General features: G+C 35.7%; 1 protein-coding gene across 1 annotated transcript; it reads left to right on the top strand.

Moving 5' to 3' along the window:
- Positions 1-405: 405 nt before the first annotated feature.
- Positions 406-26,584, top strand: TSPAN8 (tetraspanin 8). The gene is made up of 8 exons (XM_008582324.1): positions 406-703; positions 10,674-10,736; positions 13,352-13,489; positions 15,038-15,112; positions 15,211-15,318; positions 19,391-19,525; positions 22,313-22,396; positions 26,290-26,584. The coding sequence occupies exons 1-8, from the start codon at positions 644-646 to the stop codon at positions 26,341-26,343; spliced, it is 717 nt and encodes a 238-aa protein (XP_008580546.1). The 5' UTR covers positions 406-643; the 3' UTR covers positions 26,344-26,584.

Genomic DNA, 26,584 nt, shown 5'->3' with positions numbered 1-26,584 from the left:
TTTTGAAGTAATATTTGGAAGGAAGGTACATGTAATGGTTGTTTCACAATTCTGAGGTTAATGATAAAAGATTGTTGTGTCTATGCCTTGAGATTTTTCAGATTCATAAGTGCATTTTACTATATTTACAAGAAATATTGTATTTTTGAGAAAATGCAATGCAAAAGTAAGCTGAGTCACAATGTCCATTTACCTTAGAGCAAAACAACCTTATTTCCTTGTAGTTGAAATCAAGGGCAGGGAAATCAGGCTGTGGTTTCTGAAATCCAACAACCTAGTATCGCTGTGCCATTCTCTCCCTGGATCCAGCGCCACTCCCTTCACTTGATATCTGTTTACTTTACAGGAGGCAGTTTTTGAGAAAGGATCATAAATATCCTGGCCTGGTGCCCCAGGAGCCATGACAAGCAAAGGAACATACTCGCCTGGAGATAGCCTTTGCGATATTTAAATGTGTGGGTTAATTTTTTATCCACTTTAATAACTGGGTTTTTTCTCCCTCTACTTCTTTGCTTTCTATTTCTGCTCTGAAGCCGTGGGCACAGAAATCTCTGCAGGCAAATTACTCCAGAGCACATTGCAGGACAATACTATAACGAATAGTTAAATTTACGGGCATTTGGATTCCTGATCCTCTTCTGAAATGGCAGGTGTGAGTGGCTGTATAAAATATTCTATGTTTATCTTCAACTTCTTGTTCTGGGTAAGTGTTTTTCTTTTAATTATCAATTTTATGCAAGAAAGGAGATCTTGATATAAATATCATAAATGAGAACAGACTCTGCACTAGAGAAATAGGAGGAGGAGGAAAATGTATTTTCCATTGACTTGTTTGGATTTGTTTGTTCTTTCTTTGGCTATTTCAGTAATTGAAAATGAGCCAATGATTCAAAAAAGTGCACTTCAGGATCTGGGAGGATAAACATTTCATAAATGTTTTGATATTGTTGCAAAAACAAGCACAGAGGAAAAAGTACCCCTTAATTAAAGGATAATTATTCTTAGTTGTATATCAAGCAGGCCTCCCCGGTTTAGGGACCCTGTGGGAAAAACATGGTCTGGTTCCATCCAGTGCCCAGCCCCTTAGTCCTGCCCTTCACAACCCAGATTTAAAAATAGGTGAATAGTGGGGTGTGGAATGATAAAGACAAGAGAAAAGGATCATTTTTAGAGCCCCAAAGTAAAAACTATGGGTCAGGAGGAAAACAATAACATTATTTCATCATAAGAAGATTAAACTAAGCCCATAGATATGTATTGGCATTTTAAAGTCAGTATTTTGATGTGTCATCATCCTCTCTTTTAATCTATGGTGTTTTTGTTTTAGCAAGTTGCTGTGTTTCTCTTGAAAGTTCATTGACATAGACATAGCAAATAAATTAATAAGTAGCATCCGTCATTGGAAAATGTAAAAACAAGGTATGAAAAGGGTGGGCTGGGATGCTGGGAAATTGACATTATCATTTTTAGTTTACATGCTGTAAGTAAAGACTGTTCAAAAAGCGAATCAGTGGAAATAGCCCAAAGCACTTAAATGAAAAAAATAATTTGTATAGTGGATTAAAAATCAGCTTATGCAGTACCAGGAGGAAAGAACCCTGGTTTTGTTTTTGTACCTGGTTGCCTTAGTAAACAGACAACTAGTATGTACATGTTGGTAAATTTCTGTCCTATTAAAATAATGATGGATTTAATTAAACTTAACTACACGAATACAATTTTATTGAGTAGAATGACTTTCCATTCAATGGTCAGTAGCCCTAATGATATAAGTGATATACCAGTAAATTAATAAGTGTGTATATGAAGAAATAAAATAAAATAAATAAGGAAGGTTTGTCTTTTGTTCCTTTTCTTTTTCCTAAAATATGGGCTGCTTTTGCAAATATTAAACGAAGCTCATGCATATATGCCAATTTTTTTAAGTTAGTTTTGATACATTTTTTCCTTTGAAATATTTAAATTGGTTAAACATTGGCAGTAAAATATAAAGAAATGCCTGTGTTCTTTGGTTTGGTTTGGTTTCTAGTTGTTCTTATGAAGAACTTCATAAAAGAAGACAGAATAGGGTAACCAACCCCAACATCTGGCCCCCAAAACCATGAAACCACGGCCAACTTTTCTCCATCCCTACTCTCACTTCCCCCACCCTGTATTATTTTAAAGCAAATATGAGATAGATCATTTCATCTGTAAATATTTTAGTATATATCTCTGAAAGGCAATAATTCTATTTTAAAAACTGTAACTACAATATCATTATCATACTTTAAAAACTTAAACAGAATTTCTTAATCAATGGTCAAATATCCACCAAGCGTTTACATTTTCCAATCGCCTCACAAATATTCTTCTTTGAATCAGGATCAAATAATGTCCACACATTGTGATTGGTTGTACATCTTTTATGTCATTTTTAATCTGTAAGTTCTCTCTCCATCTTCATCTCTTATCCTCTCCCTTGACATTTTATGAACTGGTGTGTGTTGTTTGTCTTCTCACATTTTCCATGGTCTAAATTTTGCTATTTGCATACTCATGGTATAGTTTAACCTGACTTCTGTATCATGTGTAAGTTAGGACTTGCATATGGCAGCTTGATAAGATTCAGTGTTTGTTTATTTTGGTTCAACACTTCGTAAGTGACACTATTATTTCATCTGGAGGAATATGATGTCTGACTGTGGCACCTTTTTATGATGTTAGTAGCCGTTAATGCACAAGTACCATTATTAGTTTATTAAAAAGTTCAAATTGATATTCTTGTTCCATCAATTTATTTCATTTATTGGCTGGAACACTTTAATTAAGGAGATATTTCTCATTTACTGCTTATTTTCCAGTGACCTAATTTTTACATAAAAAAATGGTAGCATAAATGCTTCTTTCTTACTCAACAGATTTCAAAATGGTGATTTATTTTTCTGGTATCCAACAGTAATAAGCTAGTATTTTTTCAAGTATCTTTATAAATGATAGATTTAAACTGCATTACAATTCTTATCCTTATCAATGTGCAATTTATTCCATCTTTGGCCAGTAGGAGCTTTTTCAAGTTGGCTGCTGAGTCCTTTCAACATGACCCTAATAACTTTGATAACCTGTTCACCACTTGGTATGATAAGATGTTCCAGGCTAACTTGCCTATTTCTTGCCCAGACTTGGAATCAACTACTTTTCCAAGAAGTTCTGATACCTTCTTTTAAAGAACTGCAGCCACAGAACATATTAACATGCTAATAAATGCATGGGTCCCTGTTATTAAAATGTTCCAAAGTACCCAAACCAATAGCAATCTTCAAATTATAAAACAATTAAAATATATCTTTGATGTATAAAAACATTATGCAAAGTGCTGATGGTTATTGTGAACACATCAGAGGTTAGTATTTATTAGATACCTAATCAGGAATTTGGAATAGATCTGAATTTTAAACCAAAATGATAAAAATCGTCCAGAAAAGGGGTATGTTGTAGATTCCGGATTGTATATTTAAGATTAGGGTTCAAGGTGAGTTGTAGAGACCTATACCATACCATTCCGAGACATTGTCACTGTTTTTCTGGGGTGCTCTGATTATTTTATGGTTACTATTATCTGCTTGCATCTCTGATAACACAGAAAAGTCTTTCTGATGCTGTGGATTTCAGATAGGTATTTCTAACTGTCCTCAAGAGTTCTTGTCATCAGCGAATGTGGTGGGTCCTACGATTCCTGTATAAGAGATCTTAAAATGAAGTTTTTCAGTGACAGCAACATTTGCAAAGACCAGTGATAACTTCTTAGCCATCAGGGAGCATCAATGTTTTAAATCAAAATTTAGGCAGCAGGAGGAGTCTCTGAAGTTAGGGAATGTTTCTATTTTTATTTTCCCATCTATCCCCAACCCAGAGCTCTCAGTTGGAGTTTTATGATCCTTCATAGGAAATTAGCAATTTGTCACATTCCTAATGTTTACTTAAGCAAACATTTTAACAGTCCCACTGATGTGGTTTTCTTGTAGATGTCCATAGCTTTATGTTTTCAAATGCATTCTTTCTGGTGTGACTTGCAAAACTAAGCCTTTTCAAAGTAGGTCCAGATGTTGAAATATCTCTAAGAAATGCATATGGTCATTTAATCTAAACATACCAGTTTCTTTTGGGGGAGAACTTGAAATACGCCACATAAATTTGCAGTGATTTCCATTCATTAGAATTACTAATTGAAAAACATGTGAAAGTGAAGATCATTCCTAATTACTCATGTTAGAGTTTGATACAAGTTAGAGAAATAAAGGTACTATAGATAACAGATAAATTATAGGTACAAAACCTAATTTCCTTAGTCTTATGTCAAAAAAACATGAAATACCCAAGTTTTCTTATATTCCTCTCAGACATGTCAGGCCTCGGAGTACTACAGATGCTTAGAGTGTCCTAAGTGTCTGGGTAAGCATGGGACATGGGCCTTTGGTTGGTGGATGCAGTGGACTGATGACCAGAGACAAAGAACTATGGAGAGACCCGCTATTGATGAGGAAAAGCAGAGTGAGGCTACATTACCAGTTTCAAATGAGGCAAGGTGAGAAGAAGGAGGCAAGCTGTAAAGCCAGATGCATGAAGGAAGCCAATGGTTTGAAGAGAGCAGAAGGAAGTCAGAACTTGGAGGAAGTCCAGGAACCATCCTGGGCCTCTAGATTGGATGTGTTGAGAGTAGTTAAAAGATTGGAGACAAAGCAGACATAATTAGACATAAAGAGACAGAGGTACATTAAAAAGAATAGGACACCATTATATTTTATTCTGTCAGTTGATGAAATCTCCCAAGATAAAGTCTTAACAATGGCTGAAATGTATGAGCTTTGTACGTGGAGTGGCTGCCTGCTGGTATGTAGTCAGTGTGGAACTATCACAATGACAAAAGGCATTAGACCCCAGAGGTGGAGAGCTCAGGTTGAAATCAGTTCATTCATCCCTAGCTGTGCTTCCTTGGAAAAAAGTAACCTCTCTGTGCTTTATTGTTCCTCTTCTGTAAAGATGGGATTAGTAGTAATATCTACCTCATGGGGTTATTGTGATGATTAAATAAGTTAATACAGATAAAGAACTCAGAATAACAGTAAGTAAAGGCTTAAGAAAAAGACCTTTCAACTAACATTGTATAGGAGCATTTTTAGGAAACAGAAATACGAAACTACTCAGCATAGTAATAAATAACTTTCAATGCTGGATTTTGAAACAGAGGAGGACATTAGATGGCAAGAACTGTGATGAGGCAGGAATTCTCTATCATAAATTAAGGGAATGAAAAAAAGTGAATTTGTAAACAGACTGATTGAGATTCAGATCCTGAATCTACCCCTTATTGCTTTGTGACCTGGAACATGTTTCTGGACTTTCATGTGCCCCAGTCTGTGCAATTGTAATACGGGGATGATAATTTTATCTGGCAGAATTAATTGTAAAGATTAACTAAGGTTAATTTTTAATGGAAGCCTATAACCAAAGACTGACACACAATAATAGTTCAATTAATGCTATTTTTCTGGATTCCAATCATCATATTGCTTTTTAATGTAAAAGTCTTAGAATCTGTTGTTTTAGTATTTTATACATAACAAACTTTTAAAATTCAAATATAATTTTAGCTCTACTGTGTCTCTTCCCTCTCCTCACAGGGCAAGGAATCTGTAGGGCTAGAGGGATAAGCTCACCATGAGGCTAGCCTCCATTTTGGATACCTGGGACCCCAAATTTCCCCATCCAAATGGCCCTAAACCTGCTTCCAGGGTCTGCATAGGCTCTTCACCAGGAGTGATCAGGGAGAGCTATTTTCAGGAATGGGAGCTGGTTGTAAACAGAGTTTGGGCTTGTAGGCTGAAGTATTCACACCCATTCCTGTTAGGTCCCTCAGAGATCAAGACAGAACTAGGAGTGAGGGCTGGGGGCTGGGCTAGCTCTTCCCATGCCATCCCCTTCTGGTAGGCAAACCCCAGGAATTAAGTATTCACACCCATTCCTGTTAGGTCCCTCAGAGATCAAGACAGAACTAGGAGTGAGGGCAGGGGGCTGGGCTAGCTCTTCCCATGCCATCCCCTTCTGGTAGGCAAACCCCAGGAATTTGAAAATTCTAAAGCACACCTGTCTTCCAGGTCATTAAGTGGGCACATTTGTCAAAGATAGGAAGATAGAACACATTTTTTTCTATGCTTATTACCTTGAGTTAAAAGTTCTTAATGTGGAGACAAATGGGTGGTAGACTGCTATTCTTGTTCTTGCTGCAGGCCCTGCAAACATATGTACCAGTCTGTAGGTGTTACTTATAAAGAAGTTGTACTTTTGAAATGATGTGATAAATACTTCCTGAATTTGCATCATTTACAATTCAGAAGCATTGGATGTGGGTCAAATGCTGAAAATTCATCTCTGCCTACATATTTTGAAGTTATATAGACTGTAGTGATTCAGCCTTTAACCAGGTCCTATTTGTGTCAGAAAGATATGTGGTTGATGTCTTTCCCCTAAATTTAGAGATGTTTAAAATTAGAATTCACAGCAGTGCACTGGGTGCTTGATTTACTTAATAGATTTAGAAGATGCACATGAATGCAACCATAGAGACACATGCACTATGTCCTAAATACTCATTGCTACAATAAACATCATTCACAGGGGCTGAAGATAAAACAACAACAACAACAACAACAACAACAAAACCCCATGACAATAGAGCATGCTAAAAATTGAAAACTTTAAGTTACTCCACTGGTTCAGAGCATCAGAAAATGAGAGACTGTGTGAAGGGTAGGAGGTCATCTTAGTAAATCAGAGCTGCGTTAGGCCTGCATTCTTTTACTACAATACAATTAAACTAGACTTTTAAATAATGTTTAGTAAAGGAAGAAACTTGAAAATTAACAATAACAGTAACAGTAGCAGTCCTTTGCTGATAATATGTTAGGGCTGTCAGGGTCCTTTTGCCTCCTGTAGTCATGGCCTTTAGTGTTCTTGGATTATCATAAAAACAAACCTTGTTGTTATCCACCTGGGTATTATTCTTTGTGCCCTCCCAGGAGCAGCATGAGAAGAGTTCTCTTAAGCTTATCTAAAAGGTGCTCATTTCCGACCAATAATAATAATATAGCTCACAATCCACTCCTCCTCGTAGCATAACATTATGAGTTTTCTTCCATTTTCAGCACTCTCCAAACAAACTTCGTTAAACACCCAAATCAAAAGATAGAATTAGGAAGAAGGGAGTTGGGATGCTTGGGAGACACATTATCAGAGAAGAGGACAAATCCGAATCATCACCGTACCATTTATCTTTGTCCTGGATGGTGTCTTCCCATTTTCTTCCCAGCATTTTATGCTTTTCAGTTTCTGCCTTGTTTTAGTCTGCTTGAGCTGCCGTAAAAAAATGCCATAAACTGAGTGACTTTAACAGAAATGTATTTTCTTATAAGTCTGGAGGTGGCTGCAAGTGTAAGATCAAGGTACTGACCAACTGGGTTTGTGGTGAGGGTCCTTTTCCTGGCCATCTTCTGGCTTTGTTCTCACGTGGCTTTTCCTTGGGTGTGTGAGTGGGGAGAGAGAGAATGGGTGGGGGGAGTGGGAGCAGGAGAAAGAGAGAGAGAGATCTCTTATAAAGCCACCAACCCTACAGGATTAGAAACCCCCATTTATGACCTCATTTAATGACCTTAATTATCTCCTAAAAGCTTTATCTCCAAATAGTCATGTTGGAGGTTAGGGCTTCAACATATGCATTTTGTGTAGTAATTCAGTCCACCACGTACCCATAGCAAACATTAAAATTGCCTGATTTCTTTGAGTGCTGGTTCAGACCAACTGCCTCCTAATTCCAAAATGTCCATGAAAGCTGAGTGAAAACCAGTTATTCTCTTCAAAAATAAACCATAATTGAGGGTAGGGTGAGCCTAGTCAATTCTATAGTTTCCACTTACGGGAGGCCTGGGGACCCAATATATTAGCTAATTTCCTTTTACATTCTCACCAACAGAAAGTAGGATAGAGGTGAACACTTTTTTCTTAATTTGAACTTTTAATTGCTTAAAAGAGTATGAAAAGATTGAGGGACAAATCGTTAAAGCCAAACTGGGGACAGGGCTCAAAGAACCATTATAATGGTCAATCTTCTAACAAGCGAGATGAGATAGTTCAGTATTAATCATGACTTTACAATGATTATTCTTCATATATATAAATTTACTTTTAAAGTCATTCAACAAATTTATGAATAGTTTAATGATATTAAGATTCTGATCTTTACATGTGAATTTCTCCAATAAGGTAAGAATGCTATATTTTCTTTTCTCTTTTTTTTTAATTGAAGCAGAACTGATTATACATATTTGGGGGTACAGTATTGACTACCATTATTTGTATACAATATGTGTAATGATATTAAGATTCTGATCTTTACATGTGAATTTCTCCAATAAGGTAAGAATGCTATATATTCTTTTCTCTTTTTTTTAAAATTGAAGCATAACTGATTATACATATTTGGGGGTACAGTATTGACTACCATTATTTGTATACAATATGTAATGATCAAATCAATATTATTAACATATTCATATATTTTAAATATTTATTTCTTTTCATTTTTAAAATGGAGTTTGAAGAAAAGGTAGAGTTCAGGATGGAAATAATAGTTTGGTCAACTTCAAAATTCCTAAAACAAAATTGTCTAATTGTGAAAAATGAAGTTGAGCAAAATCAAAATATTCTTGACTTCTGAAATTGGTTACTCTTTCTTTCAAATGATACAGGTAACTTTCAGGGGCTGAGAAGACTTAAAGTTGTCATTTGAGGTGCAGATATAATTGATTTTGTAAGATTTATGAATGGTTTGATACCTAAATACATTGAAAAAGTAAATTAGATAAACACACAAACAAGTTAAGGTTCCTCATTGATAGATTCATAAATATCAGGTAAGTGTGATAACCATGATCGTTATTAAGATAATATTATTCTTAGTTAAAGCTAAAGGCCATAGTGACTACTAATCTATTTTGGAAAGGAGAAGAAAAAGAAAGAAAGGAAATATCAGCGAACAAATCAAATAATAAACAAAAAATCCAGTTGGCATAAAATACTGAAAATCCCAGAGAGTATGCATCAGTTGACATAAATTCTCACTTGCAGACTTATTAACAAAGAACTGCTAAAATGAGCATTTATCTCTAATTGTAAATGACATCAGGATTTAGTGGAAGGAGGTGAATTTAGAGGAGTGAAGTAAGGAGAGTTTTTCAAGCTCTAAAGCTGTTTTTCTCAAAGGATTGTATTTTATGGGTGTGTATGTGTGTGTATAAGATAATTAAGTTGTACAAGTTATTCGGTAGCTTGATAAAGAACTTTGGTTTTAAATTGCTTTAGTTATTTTGTAGGACTTGAAGCATGTAGTAGGGGCAGATTGGTTAGGTGTTGCCCTGGATTTTCATGATGTAGCTGTTATCTCTCAGGAATCCAATTTCTTGACCCAAAATGAAGGGTTTAGATCTAGATGATTTCTGAGGTCTTTTAGGGAGCACAGATTCTATAGTTATTCAGCTACTCATTGCACTCCCTATTCCTTAACAAAGCCCTTGACCACATTTCCACTAGAAATTTAATGAGAAGGCTTTAGAAGTGAAACTGCTGTTCAGGGGTTACAGGCATTTGGCTCAAGCATGCACGAAAGCAATGATGTTCCAAGGACACTGGGTTTTGGAGGACTTAGTCATTTCTCTGTCAGAGCACGGAAAGGCCAGAATCATCTAGAAAGCCCTCCCAGGTCTGCTGTGTCTGGCATGTTACCAGGCTTGCTCTCAATATCTCTATCTTATAATAGATCTTCGATATATTTCTTTTTGAGGCCACAATATATCTTCTTTTTTTAACTCTGAAAGACAAGGGTTTTCCTTTCGCTAAAGTAAAATGTGCTTCACATTTTATGTGTTGGCCTTGATCCAAATTAAATAATCTGGTAAAGTCATTAAAGGAATTTAGGACTTTAAGTACTGTTCCTCATTGTTCCTTCCCTCTGGGTAAGCTTTACCACCTACAAGAGTTTAAAAGAGTTTATTTGGGTTCAAAAAGTGTTGGCCAATATGTACTCTTGTTGCTTAACTGCAAATTTTGTCAAATGTTCTACTGTTCCCTGCTATCCCAACTTCTCCCTTCCTCTTGAATCTTAAATCAATGTTTGGTGGTCAGTCAGTTATTCCCTTCTTTCTCGGTCCAAGAAAGCTTCTCGAGACAAAACCAAGGGCACGATAAGGATATTTTGTCTTTAAACTGCTGTGACTTGCCTTTTGTATGCTACAGTCTAGCAAAAACACAGGGTTGGAGTTAAAATGTGGAAAATCATCTTTCCCCTGCCTGTTGGAGATGACTTCTTGTATATAGACTAATGAACGGACTATAGATGAGAAACAGAATTATTCTTATCAAACTCGTGAATTACAGTAGAACATTTTAGTGATTATCTGCAGATGGATATGTCTTTCAGATCGTATAATGATCTAACTAACACAATATAATGACATAACTATAGTTAATGATTTATTAACTAATGGTATTGTTAATGATAAACTGTTGTAACCGGATGCATGGGGGTGTGTGGAATTAGAGTTTCATTTTAATTGTACTCCAACATTTTTTATTTTTTTCTGCAGCTCTGTGGTATCGTGATCCTGGGAATAGCAATATGGATACGAGTAAGCAAAGACGGCCAAGAGGTAAATGCTTCTATTGCATTTTTCTTAACTGCCTCATGTAATCATTTGTGCTGATATGTGATTTTATAATTAAATTCATTCCATCAAAATTATTTACTAGGTGCCTGCTACTGTGCTAGGCATGAAACAATCCTTCTGAAGAATGGAGGAGGTTTTACTCCGAAAATAGGAAGAGCTCAATGAAAGGGGAGGTGGGAGGGGGACAGTATGGAAATTTGTCTCCTTCACTATTTGTTTAAGGCCAGGCTTTGTGCAGCTTGTGGATACAGACCATCCCTCCTCCCCACCAAGGAGAACAATTTTTATAGTACCAGGTATTCATGGTAATTTATCTGGCCCTAAGATGGTTGGTCCAAAAGAAAAGAAGGGGAGAAATTCTCTTAGAGAAGAAGAATTTGAAACTGTGTTTTAAAGGCAACAAAATGCAACGGTAGTTGGTATTTAGCTGTGGCAGCTGGCATTGAAGGTAATTCCTTACAGCAACCAGAGGCTGGTCATGGAAGTGCAACTCAGCAGTTAGCTGGTGCTGTCCATCTTTTTGCTATGGGTACAAAATTAACATGACCCATGCTCTCCCCCTACCCCCTCCTTCTGTGCCCAGTGGCAAACACTTATCAAGATTTCCACAGGTCTGGGGAAAGTTTAGTTCATATGCTTAATTGTGGCTTCAGCCTTTGGACTTTGCATACACCGTTTCTGTTCCATTCCACTGTGTCACAAATGTGTGCGTGTGTGGGTGTTGGAAGGGGAAAGTGCGTGTGTGTGGGAGTGTTGTACTGTCAGTTCAATGCAGCATAATATCACCTGGTACCATGTCCTCCATGGTAAGCTCCCTTGCTTCCATTCCTTTCTCTCCCCTCTTGTTTTCAGGGGCACTGTCCCCCAGATCCCCAAATTATTATTCTTACCTCATAAAGAATGGTTTATTTGTTCTTTGTTGTCTGTGTTCTTTCCACTATTCAGGGTCACATCTTCTACTGCTTGAACCTTTTCAAGATACTTGCTCAAGTAAAGAGTGTTTCTCTCCCTAAAAGGAATTTTGATTCCTCTTTGATAATTAGGATATTATTAAGCCAGCAATTAAGACAATGCATTTTCTATTGACCGTGATTACACCATGGTGCAGCTAGATGCCTTCGGACATAACCTAGTGGAAAGAAAGATTAAAAGTGAATTAACATCTGTTTTTTTTCTTTTTTTTAAAAGTAGATGGCTTTTCTGGAAATTTCTTTCTGTCTGTCTCTCTCTTTCTCTTTTTCTTTTTCATTTAAAATTTGCTTTTTACCCTTAGAAAACCCAGGGAATCATAGTGGAAATTAGCTGCTTCCTCATTCTATGCCTCACCACGGTATTCTGTCTGTCTCTCTCTTTCTCTTTTTCTTTTTCATTTAAAATTTGCTTTTTACCCTTAGAGAACCCAGGGAATCATAGTGGAAATTAGCTGCTTCCTCATTCTATGCCTCACCACGGTGAAACGAAACAAAAAAATCATTAGTAGTAGTTGCAGTCAATTTTGTATTGACTGTTAAGGGAGCTGACTCATATGTGCATGTAGATTTCAGAAGGTGGAATCTTTGAGTTAGTCTAGGAACTAGTGTTCTTCATAGAGATAGTCCAGTAGGTTGAGGTTATAGGAGATAGATGCACTGTATGAAGAACTTTTGTATAATACAGACGCAAGGTTTCACTTCTTCCTTGTGATTTACTTCTGGACGTATTTGGAGCACAAGTGGTAGATTGAGGGTAGGTGTCTCGGGGATGAAGAAGAGTATGTGTGTGTTGTGGGGAGAAAAACCAAATTATGCCAGATGGATAGCCCACCCACCATAAATGGCTGTAGGATTTTTTCCTCAATATTCTATTACTTAACAGTAGGGCAAACTAAAGAGTTTCTGGAAAACTCTATGGACTATACCTTCTGAAAATGAGGAGATAGAATTGATATGGAATATCAGGAACTGGACTGATTTTTTTAAAAAAATCAGGATGCAAAGCACTATTATTAATCCATAAAAGTTCCCTCATGTTTGTTTTCAGTCAATTCCTGTTTTCCCTCCTATCTTGCTCATAATCAAGCCCTGCTTTGATTTTTATCACCATAGTTTTGTCTATTTTTGAATGCCATATAAATGGAATCATACAGTATTTTTGTTTATGTGTATGGCTTCTTTAGCTTAACATAATGATTCTGAGATTCATTCTTATTGCTTAAATTTAATTTAAAGAATTATCATGAAACACACACTTTATAATGCTACTTTATGTATAAAACTCAAAATATGTGAACCCAAGTTCACATCAAGAAGAGTAAAAGTAGCTGTCCTTCTAAGCTTTTTAAAATACTATTCAAAAAACTCATCACATTTCTTTCATCCAACTTCCAACATAGTTCAGAAAAGTATTAGGCTTGAAACACATTATTCAGGCAAGTAGCATCTCAATAGAATATAAGCTCCATGATGAAGGGATTTTTGCTTGTTTAGATCACTGAAGTATATCGATATCCTAGAATAGGGCCTGACACATAGTGAAGTACTTAGTGGATATTTGTTGAAGGAGCAAAATAAACATCAAGAAAAGGGATTTTCTGCCATTAATGTCTTTCTTATTTCCAGATTCTCAGTTCTGCGGACTCTGGCACTTACCCCTACGTTGCTGTGAATATCTTGATTGCTGTGGGTGCCATCATCATGATTCTGGGTTTCCTGGGATGCTGTGGTGCTGTGAAGGAAAGCCGCTGCATGCTCCTTCTAGTAAGCTCTCAGACAAATCCCAATACCCAGCCTTCAGACTCCTGAGGATTATCTCCATCCCCACTGTCTGTCAAAAGGACTTGTCAATATCGATGAAACTCTAACTTCTGTTTAGAGGGTTTGATTGTGAAAGCTCATGTGGCTTAGATTTGGCTTAGTTTGGCTTAGATTCAAGGATACTCTGAGAGAAGATAAATTTTAATCATTCATCCATTCAGTCATTCAGTCAACATTAATGTGTACCCCTATGTTCCAGGTACTGCACTAAATGATAAGAACTCAAGACAATTAGAACCTGTTAGAGAAGGTTAATAAGTAAACCAGTAGCTACAGTGGGAGTGGCCCCATAAGAGAAGGGCAAAGAGAGGAGAGAACTCCAAGCCAGGGGCAGAAGTGAAAAAGGTGTTTGTATGGGAAAGGGTATAATGAGCTCTCCAGGGACAGAGCCTGGAAGTACAGTGCTGGCATGTTGGGGGAACTGAAAGGCCTTGGGCGTGGCCAGAGAGTGGCAGAGGCTATTTTCAGTGAATGATGGGAGATGAGTCTGAGTGTGGACTGTGGTCAAGTTATAAAGTGTCCTATATGCCATACTAAGAAAATTGTAAAAGAGTGAGATAATCAGATTTGTCACTTAGAAAGCTTCAAGGAGATGGATTGGATTGGGATAACCCATAGCCATTTTCTGAGTGTGGACTGTGGTCAAGTTATAAAGTGTCCTATATGCCATACTAAGAAAATTGTAAGAGAGTGAGATAATCAGATTTGTCACTTAGAAAGCTTCAAGGAGATGGATTGGATTGGGATAACCCATAGCCATTCCCTTTTCACATATTAGGAAAAAAATCAAGTGTTTGTCAGATATAAATCAGATATAAGAGTTTGTCAGAGCTAGTCTAAACTTGCTTCTCTAATAAAATGAGTATTGTGTCAGTTCCTGAAACATTTTTTTAACTGTGTATTATGAGAAAAGGTAGAGAGAGTTTTAATGGGATTCTAATAGCATCCCTGAGTGGTTGTTTTTTGATTAGTAAGGCCTCATTTGCAATTCAGGGAAAAATTACTTGAGGAGCTTGTTTAGAAAAATTAATCTGTGGGCTGCATCCTCCAAAATTATGATTCAGTAGATCTGAGGGAGATTTTAGTAATCCACATATATAATAACAGGACACCAGGTGATTCTGATAGTGCTGAAAACGCTGTCTGGAAGCCAGTTCTTTGTGTGAGTTTGTGTTTGATGAAGACACGAAAGGAGAAAAGATAATGTTGAAATAAATTTATCCAAGTTTCAAACTTCCCTCCATTCAATATCATAGAGATACTAATAGTCCTATCAATATATTTTTGTTTGAAGCACTTCCTTGATCAATCTTCGAAGCAAATGTTTCTGAGTAGTAATAGATCCAAAATTTGCAGCTGGAGGTAAATAAAGAGTGCGGCTAATACAAATGCAATATGATCCCATTGTAGACAGAAGTGCAGTGCGAAAATGTCCCAAGATGTCACTGAATGCACTGAGGATGATATATAATCCTTTTCCTTTTTTTTCAGTTTTTCATATTCTTGCTTCTGATCCTGCTCTTGCAAGTGGCAGCAGGTATCCTAGGAGCTGCTTTCAAATCTGAGGTGTGTACAGAGATGATGTTTGAAAATTCTGGAAAACTCTGAAAAACTGAAACACTACCTCTTGCATGAATAATTTAACAATACTTTTCAATTTTCAGTCTCAGAGCATTCTGAATGAAACTCTTTATAAGAATGTAAACCTTTTGAGCTCAACAAGTGAAGATGCAAAAGCATTCCAGGAAGCCGTGACTGAATTTCAAGAAGAGGTAATTAGAATTTGTAGCTCATTTGGGGAGTTGGACATAGTTCTTCTGTGATTATTTAATTTTTAACTGGCATATTCCTTAAAGATTGAAAAATGTCTCCATTTTTTAGATTTTGACTGATTATTCTGTCACCACGCAATAAAAAAATACAAGAATATTTGTAATTTTTTCCTATCTTCATATGAAGTTCTGAAGCAGTTTAAAAGTACAGAGATGAAAAAGATATGTTTATGACAGATCAAGCCTTGACCGGGTCAAATCAATAATTGTTTTAATATTTACCATTTAGAAGGGTAGTACATTTGAAGAATATCTCACTGTCTCTCTGTCTCTCTGCTTCCACTCCCTCTCTCTCTCTCTCTCTCTCTCTCTCTCTCTCTCTCTCTCTCTCTCTCTCTCTCACAAAAAGAATTATTGCTACTTACTAAGTGCCAGGTTTTACATTCAGTAGCTCATTTAATACTCACAGCAACCTTACAAGATGGATAATAGTCATTATCTTCATTAGCCCTATTTTACAGATGAGGAGACTGAGATTTACAGAGGTTTGACAGCCAACAAGTGATGGGTTGGAATTTGAACCCAGATCTGTCTGACCAGTCTGCTATTTATCAATTGGTACACTTGCCCTTTTTTTTTTTTTTTTTTCCCCCTTTAAGGTCAAAACCTTGGTAGGCGTTGAAGGTATTCTACTGCCTGACTTTTACCTAATCTTTTAACTTTACTAAACACATCAAAACAAATGAAAAACTGAAAAACAAAACCCTCTAGTCCAGCCAGTTTTGTCTACTCAGGGTCCCTTGAAAAAGTCTGCTTTCCTGCCTGTGCCTCATTCGCCATCCTTGGAATGTGCTTACTGTTTTTCTCTTTCTTTCCAAATACATGTATTTTAGCGATTGCCTAAAATATTAGTTACTCTGTGATACTTGTCTTAACCACATCTTCTTTATTCCCATTATATTAACTACATGTAGCATGGAAATTTTCAGACTCTTAGAGGGGGACTGAATTTTGTAGGTCATTTAACCTGACTTTTCATTGACAGAAATACTTTATATTTATTTTTTTCACCCTCTAATCAAATATTGAAGAGCTGAAAGTTTACCAGTTTTTGCCCATCCCACTTATGGACAAATCTAAAAATCACTGTGTTCTTTCTTAGTTTGAAACAAAATCTGTTTCCCTAGAATTTATATCATTCAGTCCTAGTTCTTCTAGAGTTTCAGAGGGAAAACAAAACCAAACACAAAACTATTGATGCATCTACACATGGCAACTTTTTCTCTGAAAATGGCTACTGTTTGAATTCTAAAGCTTTGATTTTCAATTGGAAACATCCTTAGTTTCTTGAACTATTCATCAGATGACATTTTTTCCAGAGCATTCACCCATTCCTATTTGGATAGACTCCAGCTTGTAAAAATTCTCCTTAAAGCATCATTCCCAAGGACCTAAACCTGATATGGGTCAGTCCCTGTTTAACTTCCTCTGAGTTGTGCTTTTTTAGCCTCCCACTAGCTGCATCCTTTGATCATATCCCCTCCTGGATCATTCCCACTCCGGAGCCCAGACTAATACAGGCTTACAGCAGGGAGAACTTAGGCAGCCTCAGTCCTAAGTCCCGCCACTGGGTGGGACTGAGCATCCCTGACCCTCCCTAGTGAGTTGACCTAAGACAAAATGTACTAGAAGTAACCATTGGGCCTCTGGATTGGGTCCTGAGTCACATTTGCTGCACATTCTTTCTGGGATTCAAGGTTTCAGTGTGTGACCTAAGACAAAATGTACTAGAAGTAACCATTGGGCCTCTGGATTGGGTCCTGAGTCACACTTGCTGCACATTCTTTCTGGGATTCAAGGTTTCAGTGTGAACTGTAGGCTTCTAAATGTTCTGTTAGTTGTATTATGCTTTCCTGAAGTGCTCCCATTTTTCTACACAAATCCTATGCCTGAAGCTCCCTGTGTTCGTAGGACTATCTCATTTTTATTGACCATTCTGAGTTTTTATTTTCTTCTCCTTCTGCCTCTTCCTTTCTTCCTTCTCCTTCCTTCTCCACTGTGATTTTCTTTTTTTTAGTTATGCTTCTCTGGGAAGAGTCCTGCCCCAAACTCTGGCTGGGTGACCTGGAGCCCATTCCACATGGACAGAGTTGCTGATTGGCTTTCTCTTTGGATTTAGGGAATTCCCACACAAATTTCTTGTTAACATACTGATAGAATGTACCCCTCTTGGATTCTTGGTGATGACTGTTTGTCTGCAGGTGTTATATCATTCACTGCATAGTTCCTTTTTTTTGTCCAGCTGTTGTTATACCACTTTCAACAAGCCCTGAGCACTTCTTCCCTAATTGCTCCCACCTCTGATCTAGTGACCAGATATAATGACAAGCTTTAGCCTTCCTTCCTCCTACCCTATCATTTGTTAGTCTCTATGCCTCCCTAAGGAATCCTGAGGTATACTGTACTTTAAATATACTCCTTATCCATGAATATGAATAATGAGACATATTCTATTTGATATGGAATGTCTGTATCAATTAATACTATTCAAGAGTATGTAATCAGAAAGACTGACCAATTAATTATGTCTACCATGAAAACAGGAAAGGAAGTTCTTTCAAGATTGCCCTCCATGCTAATATTGACCTTGGAGCCAACTGAAATTTCCAGATCTTTGTCATGTAAACAAATAACTGTTGAGTCATGCATTTGGCAATTCAGTCTTTGGGCCAAAGTGCAAGACTTATATCTGCCTCAGTTGAACTCACTAGTTTAAATTTATTTTTTGACCTATCTTTGAAATTTGATTCTGTTCTCTTGCATATTAATCATCACTCCCAGCTCTACAACAACTACAGAGTTGAAAAGATACTTTCTATGTCTTTACCAACTCATAGATAACAATGTTGAACAGGACATATTCACATGAGAGCATAAAAAAACAACAATCAACGACAAAAACAACAATAGCAGCTAATGCATATTATCGAGTGCTTTCTACTGTTTGAATTCTAAATTCTAGGCACTGGGCTAAGCACTTCTTCACATACATTTTCTCATTTTTATCTTTACAACAAATTTGTGAATTAGATTCTATTAGTAGTAATTATTATTATCTGTATTTTACAGATATAGAAACTGTGGCACAGAGAAATTTAAGTAACATGGGTAACATGGTCACCCAGCCAGTAAATGAAAGTTCTTTCAATATCCTGGCATTGCAATACATCAGAACCTGGAAAACTGCCCAGTCTTCATTCTTATTTCTTAAGCAATTTCTTTCCTATCATTTCTACATGAAGAGTCTTCTCACAAATAGAGCAGATATGAGCAAGATGAGGAATATTTACTTTTCTCTCTCTCATTTAGAAATATTACATGCTGTATGCCCTTAGTACACTGGGCTTAGCACTTTCTTGTTTTTCTTCCTCAAACATGGCCACAAATCCTCTTTCCCCTCTCCTTAGTGTTTCTCCATGTTTCAGTTCATTCCAGGCCTTAATCTTCCCAACATTATCCTAAGAGCTTTGTCCTTCATTTGTACTCCTTTCATATGTTAAAGTTGCCCATGAAAATTTTGTCTAATTTGAGGACCCTTGAGCATCCTCTTGGTGTTTGAGATGTCTCTCATCCTTTTCCTTTTCTCCTCCAAAAGTGATCAGAGATCATGGGATGGGAATTTCAGTTTTAAAACTTCTTATCTTTTTTGAGCAACCGTTCTTTACTGAGATCTTGACTCTTTCGTGAACTCTTGGAAACTTCCTTGCTAAAACCTAGGATACACTGGTCTGACTCTGCCCCTCTCTTTTGTCGTTAAAAACTAGAAGATAAATTTTTCCATCTTCTTTCTGAAATTTTCAGACTTTGTGTCTGCAATCCCATTTTTCTTTCATTAATATTAAGAACAAAATTTCTTCATTTTTGCTTTTATATTCAGAGAGTTGCATGAGGTGACATATGTGATATTTTAGCATAAGAAACATCTTAATAATGATTCAGAAGAATATAATTCAATGTGTTGGCAATGTTTTTAATCTTCTTAGTGACAACTTTTCATTCTACTTTTGATCAGTTTAAATGCTGTGGATTGGTCAATGGAGCTGCTGATTGGGGAAATAATTTTCTACAAAATTACAAGTCATGTGAATGCCCAAGCTTGACAGATTCTTCTTGTACATCTTATAGAGGCAAAATTGTTTACAAAGAGGTGAGAACTAAATCGAATTTGGAACAATAAGTGATTCTGTTATTTTCTTTTCACAGTGAAAGTCTACAAAAAAGTTAAATGTAGCAAGTACAATGAAAATCATGATATAAAAAATCTCAGGAATTTCCCAAATAAGAAAAGAAATCCTTAAATATAAAAACAGATATATAAAAAAGAAAGTATTTTATTCCTTCTTTGAATCCTGGTATCATTTAAACCCAACTTTAATAGGTCAAAGAAACATTCTACTGCAAGGGGAGGCAAAGTACAAACTAACATGAAAGTTTATGTCGTCCTGTTTGGTGACCTTAATAATTACTCTCCTTTTAAAAAATTTTTTAACATAAATTGTAGAAATCAATATTTTTACTTTAAAAGTCAAGATTTTTGTTTTTTCTAAACAAAGGTTCCTTTTCTCAAGAAATGGTAGAGGTATAAAGAAAGGACTCAGTGTTTAAGGGTTTAGGTTTTGGATGTTAAGTGTACTTATCAAGTTACCTAGTTATTTCTGCAATTGAGAGGTTGCCTCAGATATTTAAAGTCAACTGATAAAGATGAGTTTATCTTTTATGTGTTGTAGATGTCATATATATGTGACTTGTGTTTGTCAACATGTGGATGTCATATTTCTTGTTAATGATCAATTCATCATATATTTATTGACCTCCTCCTATGTGCCAGGCCTTCTATCAGCCACTGGAGAGCCATTCCAAAACAGGATACCATGTCTGCACTCATGGAGTGGATGCTCAAATAGGGAAGGGAGAAAGATAACTAAGGAACTTCCATCCAATGGACTATTGGTATTATTTGGATAGGGGTAGGCACAAGGTATTATGGGACCCCATTTAACTTGGTCTTTGGGATTCAGGATATGGCTTAATAGAGGACATGCATCTGTCCATTACTACAGGGCTTTAAGTAAGCTGTTCCTTCAACCTGGAATGAATGTGTACAAAAATGATAATTGCTGTTAGTGTTTCATTTATTTGCTGTTATTCTTTAGTGGCTACTATGTGTCAGGGACCCTTGCAAGGATCAGACATGCTTCTGGATCCTCTAGGAGATTGTAATCTAATTGGAAGAAAGATACAAAATAGCTATTAGAATTTACAATGAATTAATTTCTATAATACCTGAATATTATTTTTAATCTAGCATTGTTTTGGTTTAGCAATTGCTACCAGGTTAAGATGTAAAAGGAAATAGAAGTATATTAGGGGAAACTTTTCTTCTCCCAACTACTGATCTTTTTCACTGATCTTAGCACAATTAAACAGGCTCCATTCTGAAGGGGATTGCTGTCACTAGTATTTAAAACAACTCACGGGGGAGAAGTCATCTGTCAGACTCCAGTGTTACCATTTCTTTTCATTGTCAAAGTAATATCACTAAAAAAATTTTATTCTAACTTTTTGTGTCTCTCCCTGCCCCCTCCTCTCCACCTAATTTTAGCAACAATATTTACAAAGAAGGGAAATAAATATGGTACAAATGAATGTAGTTTCCACTTAAGATAATGAGGAAGTTAATAAATTTGATTACAGATTTTTATCTATCTCCTCTTAAAGATTCAATTCAAAAATGGTTTTCCTAAAGATAGATTCTTAAAAAGCTCCTAGCTTTATCCTAATAAAAAAAAGGTACTCCCTGCAAGTTCACACATAATTCAGCTGAATGTAGACTGATGGCTGCACCAGTTTCCCAAAAGGAAAATAATAAATTCATAAAATACTTCCGTCTGTCATGTTTCATTTGCAAGAAGTCTGGAAAAATAAGAAATCTGGAAAGGCCATAATTCACATTTTTTTTCTCCTTTTTGCTAAGATAACTTAGTTATCTTGGGGGAATGGAGAATGAAAAGCCCTCAAATATAATGAATGTGACTCAGTAGATATAATCATTAATCTCATAGTTAACCTTAAATGACATAATTATTTTACCAGTTTGGATCAGATGTGAATGGAGGGATTACAGTTAGAGGTGAAGAGGGAAACACTTAGCCTTATGGAGAATTTTTATTTTATTTAACAAATAGCGATATCTTGTTAGCCCTTTGCACATATATGACTATCATAGGGATGATATATTTTATGGCAATAGAAATACTACTGCTATTACATTGTGTAGTATTTTTCCATTTTTAAAATTATCTTTTCAATTTACAATTGTTGAAATTTTTAGGTCTGATCCAAAATGTTTTGAATTGGAATTGCATGCTGGTTTGAATAAATTCCAAAAAATGTAGCAGAGAGGTAACTTTCTAAATTCTCTTTTTTATCTAAAGTCATGTCATAATGGTAGACATAATTTTTTAAGGCAAAAATAACCCCGATAAATATTAAGGGTTTTAAAAATACCTTGTTTTAAAAATAACAATTTACAATATAATTAGCTAAATCTCAACCAGGGACCTCTCTGCTGCAGATTACAAACCTAAAAAATTTGTAGTCAAGGTGATATCAGCTCTAAAATGAATAATCTGAAGTTAGGACACAATTACTATTTTATAAATAATAAATTATAAAATTTATAATTTTAGGATATTTTGTTAAAAATTTTTTATTTAGAATTATCAATTCCTGTACTCAGCAATCAGGTAATTGAAGCGAAATGTTACCCTTCAAATGCTCCTCAAATGCAGGGAGTAGAGGGAATAATTCGATTTCTTTTTGTTGAGTGTGTTCCTGGTAGCAATGCAAAATGTTAACCAAATGAATAGTAATCTTAAGTCATATAAGGTCAAATTTTATTAAAGATAACTTTTTATGTTTTGTTTTTTGACAGCCATGCATTTCTTTCATAGAAGAATTAGTTGCAAAAAATCTTATCATAGTTATTGGAATAGCGTTTGGACTGGCAATTATTGAGGTACAGTATAAACTTGCATTATTGACTATTTATTCATTCTCTTTTTTATTTGTTCATTACTTCTTCTAATAAATGTTTATGGTGAGCCAAATAAAAACCAAGTACCCAACACCCAGCATTGAGGGAGACCTCAATCAGCTTTGAGTCTGGAGAAGAGATTCCAGTCCTATGAATTGAGCAGGGCTGAGGCTATTGTTTCCGAATGGTCTCTCTACTGAGAAAAAATATATAATTAATTTCCATACAATTCATAGTCCCAAATATCCTTTCGCATTGAAAACTAGCACAAGGGTTAAAATTTCCTGAAGTTAGAAGAAAAAGCACCAAACAAAAGCAAAACACAGCTTTTAGAATTTTTCATCTCTCTTTCTGATTTTGAAAGAGAAAATAAAAACTGAACACAAGAGTGTGGGGAGTTGCTTTCCTATTACTCCTTTCTAGAGAAATCTAACAGGTTCTGCAAACTGGAGTCAGTTGCCTCCAATTTTCTTAGTTCAAGTACTATGGACTTAGAGAAGTTTTTAAGGAAGCTCTGCTTGTGGCTTATGTATTATGCTCATCAACTTAATTATTGATGTTGAAAAAAATATCATGCATAGGATTTTTCTCTTGATGGACTTTCTTGGCATGGTTTTTTAAAAACCTGAAGGATACTTTTTACATGGCCTAAAAACCTTTGCCAAGAAGATGAAATAAAACTGTTTCAGAAAAACATTTTGAAATCATTCCAGATCTTGAGGAATTTAGAAATCAAGTGAGTCAAATTCACTCACAATCCTATTTCAGGGCATGAGAAAGAATTCTAACAACGTGAGGTCTCTCCCTGGTTAATGCCTCTGAGAACTGATTAGCTCAACTGAGTGACTTCTGCTTTATTATCATGCAATGTTGTGCAGCATCCTTCTTGGGCTTTCTGGTACTTTCTAACTTTTATTTGGGCCATGCCACTGCCAGAGAGGAATTTTAACTGGGTGGAAGCAATTTAGTGTTCTAAGTGGTCAGTTAGGTTATGGTGGAATTTTCCAGCCAACCATTAGAGAAAGGGTAGGGATTTATTAGCAGTAAATTGGGCTGTTGAGTAGCTCTTTCTTGTAGCTCAAATGAATAGGTTTAAATATGGAGTATTCTCTGTTGGTAGGTTTTGGCTGTCTATTTTTTTTTTTTATGTCTGATATAATAAAGTCAAATGGTGCTGTGCACTAGGTCTATTTCTCTCGATTCTGCCTTTCATAAAATGTCTTTGTTTCCTCTTTGTATTCCAGGTTTATGCTAATTTAGAAGTAAAAACTAATGGCCATAGAGGTGAATAAGGAATCACATACATATATACTCGTACATGTATACACATAAAACGCACTCGCACATATATCTTGGTAGAGTAGACCTTAAACGAATGACTGAGAGAGGCTTTAAGTGAGGTATTCAATTTAAGTGTTAAATTTCATGTTAAAACCAAATTCAGACAATTGACTATGACTAGCTAAAACTCACAGGTGCTTTTAAGAAGCTTCTCAAAAACAAAACTAGAAAAAATAAGGACATAATCGATTGATGTCTCTCATAGTATAGCCAAAGGCGTTGCCATGAATCTATATACATCTAGGGGAAAATAAGATTGCAAGAGGGATAGTGCATTTCAGTATTTTACAAAATTAGTATACTCCATATTTTTCTTACGTATTTTATTGGTTTTTCTAAAGATATATACAGGGAAATACCTTAATAAAACCTTCTGTACAGTAATTTCTAGATATGGAATTTTTACAGTAATTATCATAAAACATAACCATTTTTTGAGTTAGACCAGTTAAATTAAGTGTAATTTCTAGACTATCTGTAGATATGATAAATATTTGGTTCAAAGAACTGTGAAATTTTTTTGAGCAGTACCTCAGTCTAAAAGCCTGCCCTCCCTCTAGGGTTTGAATAGAAAGAAAATCATTTTGTACTCCTTCTACCTTTATTCAAAAAAGAGCTTTGAAATGTCTATAAAAATGTATCCAAAATGTGTACTTAGGCCCATCTCCCTACGCTGTTCCCCAAGTTTAAATTTAAAAAGACACAAAGATATGCTGAAAGAAAAACTCCTCTAATAAATATTTTTAAAGAAACAGAAGCAAATATTTCTCTGCAGAAAATATATTCAGACCATCTCCAGAGAAAAATATCATATAAAAAAATCCTCTGCCATTTAGCCCTTTGGCATTAGTCTGTTAAGGCATAAGCTTTGATGGGGTGGGCCAATAGTTGTTTTCAAGGCTCTGTTAAAAATATATACCTGTGGGATTCTCAGATTAGACGTTAGGATTCTATGCAAAATGCTTTATTCTGTAAGAAAAAATTATCTATAGATATTTTTGGAGTTCCCATTATTCTGACTTAAGTAACCAGACTTCTTATTGACTACAGCAACTTATAAGCACAAAAAATAATCAGCACTTTCTCTCCTCACTTTAGTAAAAGATTTTAAAAAGCCATTGACACTGATAGCCATCACTTTTAGGAAAACAATTATCCTGAAAGGAGGTCCTAGAAATAGAGCAGTTAAGATAAAGATGATAATTTTACAACATTTTCAGACTGCTTCAGAGTATTAGAAGCTGAGCAAAGTACTTTGAATTTATCATGAGTCTTAGCACATATTATAATATGAGGAATCTCTTTTAATTATTTGCTATTTTTCTGAACAATGATAAATGTTCTTTTCAGAGACAGCAAAATGTAAGAAAATGTGAATACTAACTGTCTAGTTTGCTGATGAATGGTGGGCTTCTATTTCAGGAATGTGGCAGTGAAAGATGATAGTTATCCCATTATTTTGCTCTTTTTCTTTATTCTTTCCTGATACTTGTCCCTCAGACTTTAAGGCTTGGGATCAAGGCAGACAGACTAAATTTTAGTCCTGAAGTTTAGAATATTCTGAATGAAAATAATTACTTTTGCAGAGAATTGATTTTTATTAGTATTATTTTTTTTTTAAGAAGGAAGAAATATTGAGCAGCAGTTCTTATTTGAATGACATTTCCAGGAAAGTATTAGTAAGCAGAAAGCCTCAACTCAGTAGGAGCATTTGAGATGACTCAGCATGAATGGCACCTTGCCTTCCTCCTGCCTTCCCTCACTGGGGCTGGTGGGAAGAAAACTTTTGATGTGTAATATATATACAGGTCCTGTCATTTCTACATCAAAGCCACAGCATGCAAGTCACCAACTGCAGGGCAAATTAGAGCAAGTTTTGGGGGTCACTCATTCTTGAGAGAGCTACTTAATGAGATGGAAATTATGCCCTATACTTTCAGTTATGCTTTTCATTTCAAAAGAAATTCCTGAATTAAGCTATTCCCCATAGTTTAGAAGCTTTTTAAAGAAAGCTTTTTTAAAAAAGTTACTTCATTTTTTTGTTTCTCTTGGCAATGCCTAAAACTATGGCAAGAGAAATCCTAGACTCCTTTATTTTTATGATCTAAACCAGATGATCATAACACTTTTATGGAAACAATAGGTATGTTTAGCCCCCGGCCTCCCCAGAGCTCCAAGAGAGATGCCCTACAGAAAGAAGTGTGTGTTCCAGAAATAGGAGGGGTCCTCTGGTGGCAGCAACCAATGCAGAATTGAATGGGCCAGTTAGAGGCTGATTGGCCAGCTGAAAAACCCTGATTAAAATACACACACACACACACACAAACACACAAACACACAAACTTGGAGAGCTTTCTCAGTGGTCTTTTGTCCCATTGGCTTCTCTAATATCTCAAGAGAGATAACTTAGATAAATAAAATTAGAACTGTCAGTAGGCAGAATCTTTTCATATACAATATTCTTTCTGTTTATTTATAATATCTCCAGTGTGTTCCCTTAAACTGTATATTAATTCTGTTATTTTATTCTCTAGACTCTTGGTTTGGTGTTTTCTATGGTCCTGTATTGCCAGATCGGGAACAAATGAATCTGCGAATGTGTCAAACTATCATCAGTCAAACCTCTTTAAAACTTTCCTTTGGCTTTGTAACTTCAAATATATGAGTGCTGTATATGTCAGGAGCAACTGACCTATTAAAATGTTTCACTTAGCTGGGACATGGATATCTTCTAGACATGTTGAACGTATTTAAGATTTGAGGGACATAAGGAAAATGATATGAATGTGTATTGTTGTTCAAAATAAAAGTAATGTTGTTTACACTGGT

Source organism: Galeopterus variegatus, unplaced genomic scaffold, assembly GCF_000696425.1.
Source record: "Galeopterus variegatus unplaced genomic scaffold, G_variegatus-3.0.2 Scaffold2571, whole genome shotgun sequence".
In the NCBI taxonomy this organism is placed as follows: Eukaryota; Metazoa; Chordata; class Mammalia; order Dermoptera; family Cynocephalidae; genus Galeopterus; species Galeopterus variegatus.
The sequence above is the reverse complement of the archived record's forward strand: the minus strand, read 5'-3'. Positions and strand labels throughout refer to the sequence as shown.